Genomic DNA, 13,165 nt, shown 5'->3' with positions numbered 1-13,165 from the left:
ACGGCCGAGGGGAGCCCCGCCCTCAGCGGCACGTGGTTGGCAACGGCGCCAGACTCCGAACCGTGCCGGGGCCTTCAGACAACGGACACCGTATATGGGATGGATCAGGAACTGACCCAGTACCGACTGCCAGCTGCCTGCTGCGGGACGGAAGAGAGGGGCGGGTCGGTATGTCCTACAAAAAGCTACCCACAGGTGGGGTACCAAAGAGTTTGCGGTGAAATGCTCAGTGTGGATACTAGTTGACTGGCGGGGTAAGGGGCGATGGAGTTCAATAACAGAAGCCAGATTCGGCTGGCTCTGTTCGTTGATTTATCGTTTACTTCAGGACAGCAATCCACAATCACATCGATCAGCTAATTCTACCACCAAATGGGCAATGGCTCCTGTAACTCCTACGTGCATTTCAGGTCACGTCAAAGTGGTGCTAAATAAGTGGTTATACCTACAACTAAACATTATATATAATGATATAATTGTGATACCGGTATCGAAATAATTCCATCGGAACGGTATTCGTTGGGTCACGGGCTGTCCGCGGTCGCCGGTCGGTCGGATCTCGGTCACGGGGGCCGGGTCGCTCTGGTCGGCCAGCATTGGCCCCGGTTCAGCGGCCACACTGTCGGAACGGCGGCCAGCGCCCCCCCCCCCCCCCTCCCTGTTTGTGTTGGAGCCGCTCCCGTCCACTAGTCAAGCCGAGCTGGTTCTGCCGATTGCACATCATCGGCGCCCGAATTTCACCGGTTCTCGTCTATCAGATGGGGCAACGTTCAAACTATAACGGCTTCCACTCGTCAGCTTTTGTGGAAATTGGAGTTTGTGGGAAACGGACGTAACGTTGGAAAACGTCACTATAAATTGCAATGTTATTACTTTCCCTTTGCCTTTGGGCGTTCATCGGATATTTGGATCGGATGTTGGACACCATAAAACCCAGTTTGGGAAGTTATGAACTTCTTATAGAGGATTCTTCATGGCTCCGAGTGGAAGATATGAACTTCTATTACGGCTGGATCATAAAGTGCACCTTTTGAGCAGTCGTCTTCATTTGGTCTGGTCCGTTAGGAGAAGTGACGGAACTTGTGGAATGTCGGTGACCACTGACCGACATTTCACTGAACAGATCCCGCATATGCTTTACCTGACCTACTTCATCGATACAAGGCGATATTATATTTCGTCTTCAGCGTGAAACGGCTGGGCTAGGTATCTTCTGGGGCCTTAACAAGATCGCCGACTCCCTGACGGAAGACGACACTGTCGCAGTGTAGGTCATCCCCGGCGCCTTTCGATCGTCGATCTGTCAGATGGGTCACCCTCGCCGGGCCGACCTGCTAATTTTAGCTGACGTCACCGGTCGGTCGTGTGCCAAATTTGAAAATAAACCGGGCCGCCGCCGCCGCCGCCGGGGCCGGCCCCGGTCGGCGTGGTGTCGCCGGTGGTCTCTCTGCGCCTTGTGGTCCGCACGTGCTGCGCCGCCGCTTCGTGGTCCGTGGTCCGTGGCCCGTGGTCCGTGGTCCGTGGCGGGGAACTCGGTGCGGCCCACGTGGACTGTGCGGTGGTGTCCGGTGGTGTGGTGGGCGGGACTGGACGGACCAAACGCGGTGGTTCGGAGACGTCAGACCCAGCGGCAGCGTCAGAGACAGTAGCAGCAGCAGAATGGCCCCCATGGCGCCCAAAAAGGTGAGTGTTCTGGCTGGGCTTCTTGAGCTTGCTGTAACCCCATCGAGGCTTACGGTGAGGTCTTGCTGTAGTCACATGAGACATGTCATGCGGGTTGTCACGAAGTCAATAATTGCGATAGATATTTTGAATAAAATGATGCGTAAGGCACCTTAACCCTCGCCCGTATAGGGGGGGGGGGGGGTCGAACGGACCCCCCATGGTTTTTCGCGAATAACTCGCGTAAAAAGCGGCCGATCGCGACGAAACTTTCAGTACCCTCGCGTTCATCAATTTCACACCTACCCTGAAAATTTCATGACCCTGACCCAAATGACCTTTGACCTGTGACCTACTTTTCGAGACCATGTTTGGCTGGAATCGCGATACGGCGTATGTCGGCTCGCATTAGCCGCGCGTTTGCAGTCTTTTCGTGGTTTCAAGCGTTCAAACATGTGATATGATGTTGCCCCCATGCATTAGGGTGGGTGTCAAGGTCACCTGAAGGTCAGGTCAGGTCACTGACCTTTGATGACCTTGGTTCACTTTTTCGAGTTTTACATGTTTCTAGGCCAGTTTTTGGAGCTGAATTCGAATTTAGCAACCATATGAACATTTACGAAGTAGTTTTGGTGCTTTCGTAACATGTTACGAAGCTGTCAGAGGCGGTTGCCACCTACTACGAATACCCTTACTGGTTGACCTGACCTGACCTGACCCGACCTGGCCTAAATGCATGAAGACATCATCTGTGATCAAAACTAACATGATATTCGTGATCAGCACCCCGAAAAACCTCATAGCAGCCACACTTTACGACGTTCTAACAGGTCCCGATTTTCCCGCCTTTGGGGTCATTGACCTGACCTGCAAGGTAAACCAATGACCTAGGACCTTAAAATTGGGTATCATCGGCTTCCTCTCGTCACGGGCAACACGCTCGTTTTTTCCGCGAAGCTCTAGCTCGATCAGGGGCGAAACGGCAAGGGGGGGGGGGGTCCAACGGACCCCCCCCCCCTTTTCGTTCGCGGCTGGAAAAACACCAATACGGGCGAGGGTTAAACCTATTGCCTCACATTTTAACCCTCGCCGGACCTATTGGTTTTCTACATACGCGCCGGCCGAGGGGGGGAGGCGGGTACGACCCCCCCCTCGCCGTTTCGCCCCTGGTGGAGCTAGCGCGTCGCGGAAAAAAACGAGCGTGTGCGCCGTTACGAGACGCAGAGATTGGTACCCGATTTTAAGGTCCTAGGTCAACCGGTGACCTCTGAGGTCAGGTCAAGTGCCCCAAGGTACGGTTCAGTTTTTGGTGAATAACTTCGCAAACAACGGCCGCAGAGCGCCGATTTTGGCAGCATCGTGTTCGTCTCGCTCAGGCGCGTCGAATGATATACTTTTTGTCCGGGTCAGGTCAACTTGGGGTGTTGACCTCAGGTCAAGGTCAGGTCAGCACCCCTAGGTCACGAAGTTGGTCGAAAGAGGTCATGTCGCATATCATTCGATCCGGCAGGTCTTCCTGAGTCCATTGGTGGCTTTCCCGACTCGCTAGCTCAATTTGATCACACTGAGCTGAATTGACACCCACCACAAACCACCACACGTATGCAAAGCTGGGCGCGTTCCTCGATTTTCGGTAGTGCGTTAGCGTTCCTGCGTTCCTCCGGCCGCGGTTAGTGCGTTCCTGGAATAGCGTTCCACAATTTTTTTTCGCTCGGTGCGTTAGCGTTCCTGCGTTCCTGCGTCCCAAACTAACTTGGCACTTGCGGCGGTTGCTGTATTCTGGCTCTACCAAGCAGCAAATCATACCAAAATCAGTGCAACGCAACACTGTAGCCGTGTAGCGGACAAAGTAGGCAAATCGCGCCAGTCCAACACTACAGGCGTGTTCTTCACAACCGAAGTCGTGGACAAAGAAATACCGCCGACGGCCGAACCACGCGGCGCGGGCCCAGCCAAACACTGGGCGAATCGATCACAGAATACCCAGAATGGCGACGCGGGGCCGAAAAGCAACTCGACATCTCTTTTCCGAATCGAATATCTGAAATACGTTTTACCAATATCATCCGTAGGGTTTTCAACAAAAATACGACCTGCTTAAAAACAATAGTTAAGTTGAAAGATGTATCTAAGTAAGTGTTATCATATTTCTTTACACATTTAATGCCTGAAACCGAATCGAATAGTAAACATCACCACTAAATCTAAACAAGCCTTCCTCGATTCGACCGACAAGTGGCGCCTCTACCGGTAAACACACGTAGGGGAAGCGGGGGTAACACCGCCCCCCTAAGCTTTTCGCCAAAATGAGAGAATATGTGTGAAGTCTCTTGGTAGTTATTGTTTTGGTTACAATATTTAAACATTTTCTCACGTGTTTTAGGTACTTATTTTGCATGCTCCTAAAAGGTTTTCATGTATCACGACTTTTAAAAATACCTTGCATATTTGCTGCCTACAAATTGTGTGGGTAACCCCGCCACCGGTGTTGATGTTAACCCAACCCATTCCTACGAAAGCTTTTAATTGTTCAGAGATCGTGTGCGATGAGTTTCCTGTCGGTAAGTGATAATTTTCGCAAATAATCGGTAATGGACACCTAAATAGGTACCTATAGGTTCATCAGCTGTTTGCCAGTTTTATACAGCTGGCAAGTGCTTGGTCGGGATGCATGAAAAATATAAAGTAAAAAATCAAATAAGCTGCTTATTCCCGACTTAGGAACATCTACGAACATAAATAAAGCGTGTCTTTGGAGTTTCATCACTTATCACGCTACAAACAGGAAACACCGCAACCTCAATTGGGGTAACACCGCCACGGGGTGGCGGTGTTCCCCAATAAGTGATCACAAGCAAAAATCGCCAGCGGTAAGAATGTACTACACGGTTCAAGCAAACTTATCTTACTGGACAAAGCCGATCAGTTATTTTTCGATGTAATCAAGTAAATCAAGATGAGTCTCTACTTAAAGACATTCAAAAGTGCTCCCAACTCATCGAATTTTTATAAGAGAATGTGCATTTTTCTTTAAATGCCCACATTGAGCTTCGATTACACTGAAACACCGGAACACAAATCAGAAGACGCTTACCTTCGTGCGGTCAATAGGAAATAACGGATTTTTACACTTCACATTTCATACTTTCGCCGCCAGATGGGGTGGCGGTGTTTCCCACAGTGGCGGTGTTACCCCCGCTTCCCCTACTCGAGATTCAAACATTTGACACAGAGGTCATTGGCAGCAATATCCAACAACTCATCTACCTATCTGGGGGTTCTGAGTTCTTGTTACATCGGACAAATTCTAGTTCGGCCACATTTTTTTCATGATATAGCAGGGTTCGCACTTCACAAAATGAGGAACGCTTCAAAATTTCGGGTGGTGCGTTCCTCTTACTTGCGTTCCTTTGAAAAACTTTGCGTTCCTGCGTTCTTGCGTTCCTAAAAAGGCAACGTACGCAAGAACGCAGGAACGCACTAAAGGGACGCACTTGCCCAGCTCTGCACGTATGGTTTATTTACGCAGGGTAGTCCCTTTCCGGCAGCCGATACACCCGACTTGTGTGTTTGTCGACGCCCAGTCACGGACGCATAGGCGGTGGAACGGGGAGAGCACCGGGGCACCGTACCCCTTTGATTTACGCATTTTAACATTAGCCCTATGGGCGTTGCATGGAAAGAATTGGACCAATAGTCGACAGTGCCCCCCCCCCCCTTAATTGAAGGTGTTCCGCCGCCACTGTGCGGACGATTCCATCTAGCCTGCGCCGATTTCTTGATACCTACGTACTGGACTTGGCTTCAGATTCAGAAACAGCTGAGCGCTCTATCGCTCACCTCAGATCACCGATAAGCCTTAAATCCTCAGATGCCACTCAAGCTAAGTGAGGCGGATGCCGGAGCCAGCTTCTTTTCACACAACGTCATTGAAGTGTGACAGGTATGCGATCTGTTAAATGTTGTTATTGGCCTCCTTCACGGCTAACTGATTCGAGAGGCTCAAAATGCTGAGAAATGGAAAGACTATTGCGTTTTGTGTATTCGTCCAACACTCAACTATTGATGTCAGATGCCATCCCTTTGTATAGGACTTAACGACGGGCGTTTGTGTACTATTGTGTCAGCCCAGATTGCACTGGCTCTCCCATGAGCCAAGTGTCACGATCACGCGTCAGTGGGCTCTCCACAGATGACGGATGGGCTGTCTTCTGACGACCTAGCGGCGTCCATTTCGAGCTCCACTCGGCGCCGTGAACAGACGTTATTGTCCTCTCGCTCGGGTGGGCGCGGTTGATAATTTACGGCGCTGCCGTGACAAGTGACCCGCCAGAAATGTCGCCACTCGCCTCTTTGGTTTATTGGTCGCCAGGAGGCCGGCTGTCAGAGCCACCGAAACGAGGCGTGCTCAAAGGCCGGCTATTAGTATCTCATGTATAAAAACAATAACATTCGAAACAGTTTCTAGTTACAACAGGGCTTCCACCAATAGAGATTTTGACAGGAACGGGACATTCCAACCCCCAACAGAGTACCTAACTATTAGAAAACCTGGTTCCAACAATGGGCGGACACGGCTCATTGGTTCGTCTAACTACCTGCGATGCGCGCATGCGGCGAAAATTGTCAGCCAAAGACTTGCATTTCCCTGATATTTTTAAATAAAGGTCACCTGAGTAGGACTGCGGAGTCGGAGTCGGAGTCGGTAGGAGTCGACAGTTGTAACCGGAGTCAGAGTCGGAGTAGATTTCGGAAACCGGAGTCGGAGTCACCGGAAATCCATCGACTCCGCAGGCCTGGCAGGGTTGCGGAGTCGGTCGGAGTCGATAGTTCTGCCCGGAGTGGAGTCGGAGTCACCGAAAATTCATCGACTCCGCAGCCGTGCACCTGAGGTCAGGTCCGTCACACAATCTCACCAGTATAAGTCAAGGGGGGAGGGAGGGTGAAGAAATATGCTAACTGTCCAGAATGGATTTATGACTATTTCATTAGCACATTTATTCATGCCCCTTGCCTTGCAGGGTTAAGCGCTCAGGTATAGTTCGTATTTTGTACCCCGCGTGAGGTCATAGGTATGTTACACCACTACGTTCAATCAAGGTCGTTCGAGTTTTTCGTCAATAACTTTTAACTCCCGATCGAATCGGGCTAGCGCTTTGGAAAATCCACTTATGATACTCAGAAAGACCTACCGAATTCAGGTATTTGAACGTTGTGTTGAGCACTGTTAATGAGATTATTAGAAGGATGAAGAATAATCTGTTGCCCATTTCCATCAGAAATAGAAAAATAAACCATTTTGGTTTATTTTTCTATTTCTGATAGAAATGAGCAACATGTTATTCTTCATCCTTCTAATTATAAGAGCTACCGAATCGAAATGTATTCATTTTAGCCTACTGAGACCAAGGTCGTAGCCTCAGCAGATTTGAACTGACCTGTACTTTAACTGAGGTGAGAGGTCATCAATCATCACCCGAAGCTGACTTCTCCAATAAATACCTTATTCGACGCACCTGACCCTGAAGATTGCGATAGTGCCAAAATCGTGACATTGCAACAGCTGTTGGCGAAGTTATTCATCGAAAACCAGACCCCCTACCTCGGGCATTTAACCTGACCTTTTAGGGGATGGGTCTTAACCCGCGCGGGGCTGGGGGTAAATTTTACCCCCCTCGCGAATTTTTGCAATATCTCAAAAACGGCGGCGCGCAGCGCCGCAAAACTTTCAGTACCTTTTCTTACATCAATTTGACACGTTCCCTGAAAATTTGAGCGAAATCCGTCGATTTTTTTGAGAAATTGACGTTTTAGTGACGTCATGTTCGCCATTTTCGCCTCAAAAACGGCAAAATTTCAAACGCCGCTAACATTTTCATTTTTAAAGGAATCAAGACGTTACAAAAAAGGTTATACGTAATTCTACTTTGTCTATCAAATTGCTCTCTCGGTTTTTTGAAAAGTTTGGACTTTGGCCAAAATTTTTCCAAAAAACTGACTTTTTTTGGAAAATAATTATAAAATCCAAAATTTTGAGTGCATCGAAAAACCAGAATATATGTCAGAGGAGTGGTCTATGTGCACGTACATACCAATTTTTAGAAGAATCGGTTAAAAAATGTGGGAGTTATTAAACATTTTATGACGTCACGACACACAAAAATTTGAACAATTATTTTGTTGGAAGTTCTAGACCTCGTACGGAAACAAAAATAGCACCATTCGATTCGCCATGAAAAACTGCATCAGATAGACACCTTTTTAGGCCTTAACAACCAACTTCAAAGTTTGACCTCACTTGACCTGACCTTGACCTGACCTCGACCTGAAATTTATCCAGAGGTGGTCCATATCACTTATTGAGTGTGCCTATTGAATTCTATGAGTAAAATGACCCATAAAACATGTGTCGCACATGCCCTTTTCTATATTTTGTTTTTGGTGACCTGACCTGACCTGACCTGACCTTGACCTTGACCTCTGAATGATATTGTATGCAACGAATATTGTTTTGGTAGCCTAAGAACACGTTTTGGGCAATCAGTCTCAGTCCATGACTCCATTCTTCGGCAACTACGGTGCAAGGCCGATACTGTAGGAACTTGCAATTTGTACCCTTGACCTGACCTTGACCTTGACCTCAAACTTTAAATTAAGTACATGTTTTTAGTTATTCGTGATGAGATCTTTCGATTGGCGTTTGAATTTTCCAAATCGGACCATTAGCTGGGGAGATAACAGGGGGGGGGGGGTAAAATTTCCCCCCCCCCCAGCCCCGCGCGTTCGGCTGGAGACCCCAGCCCCGCGCGGGTTAAAAGGGGATAGGACGCCATGGACCACCGCATCCCTCAGTGACAGCTGAACGTTACTAGAGCGTGCTGCGGCAGCAGTAGCAATGACGGCGCGGCCGGACGGCCACTGCCAGACCAGACGTGCCTGGCTAGGTAGGCTGTGCCGCAGCACATCCCTGTAGTGCGGCACAGCCTATCTTCAGTCTCGCCACGGCGCCACCCGCTGTTCAGTTACGGTCGAATACAAATCGCGGCGACAGCATGCGGCATTGCGGCATGCCACCCACTTAAAGGGACTATCCCACCTTTACATTAGGTTTGAGTTGAGATAGCCAAGTTTGCGGCGAGGTTCAGAAACCACTATCTATCTTGGTCGCCACCCCCGCAGCCTCGTGGTGTTGAAGAAATTCGTACAAGTCCCAATCTCTTAACCATTAACGGCAATCTGATGACGTCATTTGCCTTTTGAACGCCTGTCACGCATTCAAGTGAAGTATCACTTGATTTACGAATAAGCCAATCAGAGACACTTTTGTTACTGTATAAGCCGCGTCATATTTGAGAGCAAATATATTTGCTGCCAAATTTTTCCCCACATTGACATGAAGTTAATCCTTCATTACGTCACAGATTCGATCTAAATGACGTCACGATGAAATATAAAAGTCGCAATCTCTCAAAAAGTATACGATGAATACGCGTAAAAACTTGCAGAATTCGTCACAATATCATGAGTAGGTAACGTTTCCGAATCATAAACGGTACTTTTTTGAAGGTGGGATAGTCCCTTTAACCCGCGCCCCGTAGGGCTACCGGCGGACCCTACCACCCGTAGGGGGGGGGGGGGGCGTTTCGGCCCCCCCTAAGATCTCGGAAAGTTACCGGCCGATTTTCAAAGATCAAACGGCGTTCGATAGCCCCACCCGGGAACTACCTTGTGACCAAATTTCATTGACCTAGGTCAAACCGATGACGTCACAGGTCAGGTCAAAGGTCAGATTTTCACCGTTCACAGGCAATTCAAGAAATGTGCTGTGAAAGCGAGTAAATTGGTAATTTATTGAAAACCATCGATGGTACATTGTTCGTCAAACACATACTTTGCTATCTGAGGTCACTGATACCAGGTCAGGTCACAGCGAGATCAGGTCACCGGGGGTCACAATATGAATGTGTCGTGTGATACATGTTTTATGGTCCATTTTACATGACAAATGCGATTATGTGGGTTAGGCAGCCTTTGGGGCCAGCCTAGGTCACGTTTTTGTGAAGGTCAGGTCAAGGTCAGGTCAAATTAGGTCAAATTTCAAAGTTGATATTTTTGCATAAAATGGGTATCGATTCGATGCAGCTCGTCACGGGGAGTCTAATGGTGGTCTTCGTTTTGCTCTACGAGTTCTAGAATTGCCAAAAATTGAGTTTGAAAATTTGACGTCATCATTTTTGAACAGTTTTTTTTCGCTATAACTTGGCCAAAAAACGAGGTATCGATCTGAAATTTGGTATGTAGATAGAAGACGGTAGGCACTATCACATATATTCCGTTTTTTTCGAAACTCAAAAACTTTTTGGATTTTTTTGGCGAATATATCCAAAAAAATGCTTTTTTAATTTTTGGGGGTCAAAACTCAAAAATTTCAAAAATTCGAGATAGCAGTTTTGTAGCCCTGTCAATTCTACACCTTTTATGTCTTGATCATTTTTCTGTATCTTCAAAGCTGTAGTCCTGACAGGTCTTCTCGCGAAGGTCTTTTTTCGGTCGAAAATGACAGAACATGACGTCACTCTGACGTCATTTGTGGCCAACCTATCATAGCCTCTGGAAAAATTTTTGGTCACAATGTGTAAAATTGATGCCCGGAGGGGTCCTGAAAGGTTGGTGGCGATATCTCCAGCCGTTTAGGAGATATCGACCGAAAAGGACAGGGGGGGCCGTTTCGGCCCCCCCCCCTACGGGGCGCGGGTTAAGGTTTTTTATTGCGCCCTCCTATATTGTGGCTATCTGATATTTTTTTTTCTCATTGCGCGAGGCATTCGTGAAAAGCCGAGGGAATTAATCCGACCTTGCTGTAAGTATGGGAGTCAAGCCCACTCGACTCGGCAGATCAGATCAGCGCCAACGCTAAAACGGCTTTCGTTCAAGGACTACGTTTTATCCCACGCATACCTGTTCATGTAAGCAAACACAATTTATTTCTAGTCGGGTAAATTTGCTATAGATAAAATATGTAATATATGTAAAAATATGTAAAATATGTATGACAAAAAATATCTCTCCCCCACTCCACCTAAATTTCCAGCAGCGTGTGCGATAGGGTAGCCTAGGGCAAGACGCCCCAGATAATTTATTTTGCTACATAAACTTTGTCCCACATCACCTGGAAGGCCAAATTTGTGCTCAATGAGTTCTTGGACATTTTACTTTAAATTGCACCCCTCAAATTCATTCACTTATGATCGGACTCCAAGCTAGGAAGTGATTTGTGAAGCAACTGCAAATGGGTCATTTTGCCCCAACCCCAGGGCAAAACGCCCCACGGCCTGGAGCAAGTAGCCCCATACTTTAGATTGCAGATTTAACATGGTAGTTGGCTTAATCTTATGTGAGACCTGTCCGTTAGACCTCTGAAGGCACGGCTCTGAAGTTAGCACATTCCATCCTGTCAGGTGTTCAGCTATGACACTATTGTATGAGCAGGTTTTTCACCTGCCTCATAAGACCAAATAATGAATTATTGCAATGCAAATGTTTACAGAATACTTCCTTTGCCATCCAGTTGCTGAGAAAAATACACATAAAGGCATAGAAACTTACTGTTCGCCAGCTACCGAACATTAGAAAGTGGGTAGCCCGAACAACATGTAAAACGCCCCATGGGGCGTTTACCCCGCGACCTACTGGGGCGTTTTACCCCATCACGTAGTTCGGTCAGAGAGCAACGCTTTGCACTCCAGCAAGACATAATTTAACACGAACCAACCCGGCATGATAAGCGTTAGACAATAGTTGTTCAAAATACATAAAAGTCGTTAACCTGATGTGGACCATAAAAGAACGCCATGATACATAATATGACAACAAAACATAAAAATCACTCAAAAACACATTTTTGGCTATATATCCCGAAAGAGTCATCACAATTTCTTTCCAGTCTGCTCATATAATGATCATATAGTGCACGTTTTATAGAAGAGAGGATGTTTCACCAGAACTCTGCCAGTTCCGAGAAACATCGGTGAGGCGTTTTACCTCGACGTGGACTGGACCTACCAACCATCGCCAAAATAACCGAACGTGTCGTTTATGAACAGCTTTTTACGTACTTTACAACCCATCACCTTTTCTCCTCTAGTCAACACGGTTTTAGATTGAACCACTCGACCGACACAGCGTTACTCGCTGTAACTGACAGAGTGTTTGAGGCCATGGACCGGAAAGAGATCACCCTTCTGTGCCTTTTAGATCTATCAAAGTGCTTTGATGTTGTACCTCATGATGGACTTCTGAGAAAATTGGAGCTGTACAATGTAGACACTCGCTGGTTTAAGAGCTACCTGGCGGACCACTACCAGCAAGTAGTAGCTAGGAGCCAGCGAGGCTCATGTGATCTGTCGTCGCCTCTGCCGAACCCGATCGGAACTTACCAGGGGTCAGCGCTCGGTCCGCTGTTGTACAGCATCTACGCCAACGACTTGCCGCTGTATGCTGATGACGCGTGCATAGTGCAGTACGCGGACGACACTCAGGTTCTCGTGAGTGGCAGGCCCGGAGACATTGGTGCCCTTGTTAGCTCCATGGAACGTAATCTTTCGCAACTTGCTCACTGGTTTGGCAAAAAATGGCATGAAAATCAACGCTAAAAAAACACAGCTCATAGCTCTCGGCACTCGACAAAATCTTCGACAGGTACCAAACCATTTCTATCAAGTTCATGGGCACGACTGTCTCCGGTTCTCTCATGGTGCGAAACCTGGGTGTCGTATTCGACCAATTTATGACTTTTACCGCGCACACTGACGATGTGGTTCGACGCTGCACAGACATTTTAATCGGTTTGAGTCACTGCCGTCATAGTTTTACCTTCTGCGACGCTCACAACTCTAGTCCAATCTCTAGTCGTATCACTTATTCGCTACTGTCTTAGTGTCTACGGAACCTGTAACACCACACAAACTGGTCGGCTACAGAAAGTGTTGAATTTCGCAGCACGCGTCATCTCTGGGCGTCGAAAATTTGATCATGTGAGTGACGTCCTTCATGAACTGCAGTGGCTTACGGCGCGCAATTTACATGTTTTTTCACAAGCTAACATTGTTAAAGCGCATTCTGTCTACCTCTCAGCCCGAGACGTTATCCGCCAGCCTCACGCTTCGACGACATGTTCATCAGCGCGACACGCGACATAACGAGCTGCTGAATGTGCCTACCATTAGATCAGAATCCGGTAGGAGACGCTTTTTATACTCAGCCGTGACCGCTTTTAATGACTTACCGCAAACGATTCGCGACCTAGGCCTGAGCCCATTTAAAAAAGAGCTGCGGAGGTATTTGCTCCAGCAACAGACCGATGCCGGCTAGTGACGACCCGCTCGCGGGAAGTGTGATTGGGTGTGCGTTTGTGAGAATGAATTCGTGTACGATGTGTGTGACCAACTATCCTTATTTTTTAATTGTGACCCTGATCCTAGAATAGCCACGCTTGTGTGGAATG

The 13,165-nt window shown here is 47.8% G+C and overlaps 1 protein-coding gene across 2 annotated transcripts in view; it reads left to right on the top strand.

Annotated features, from left to right (window-relative positions):
- The first annotated feature begins 945 nt into the window (after positions 1 to 945).
- The window catches only part of LOC122379021 (smoothelin-like protein 1), a 44,536-nt gene continuing 32,316 nt past the window's right edge, over positions 946 to 13,165 (top strand). Inside the window, exon 1 of one of the 2 annotated variants that reach the window (XM_043360867.1) lies at positions 946 to 1,683. In XM_043360867.1, coding sequence (XP_043216802.1) covers positions 1,660 to 1,683 — 24 coding nt within the window. In that variant the 5' untranslated portion in view covers positions 946 to 1,659. The remainder of the gene's footprint in view (positions 1,684 to 13,165) is intronic. The other variant, XM_043360868.1, reaches the window with a different exon arrangement.

The sequence above is a fragment of the Amphibalanus amphitrite genome, unplaced genomic scaffold, assembly GCF_019059575.1.
Source record: "Amphibalanus amphitrite isolate SeventyFive unplaced genomic scaffold, NRLGWU_Aamphi_draft 000069F_arrow, whole genome shotgun sequence".
Lineage (NCBI taxonomy): Eukaryota > Metazoa > Arthropoda > Thecostraca > Balanomorpha > Balanidae > Amphibalanus > Amphibalanus amphitrite.
The sequence above is the reverse complement of the archived record's forward strand: the minus strand, read 5'-3'. Positions and strand labels throughout refer to the sequence as shown.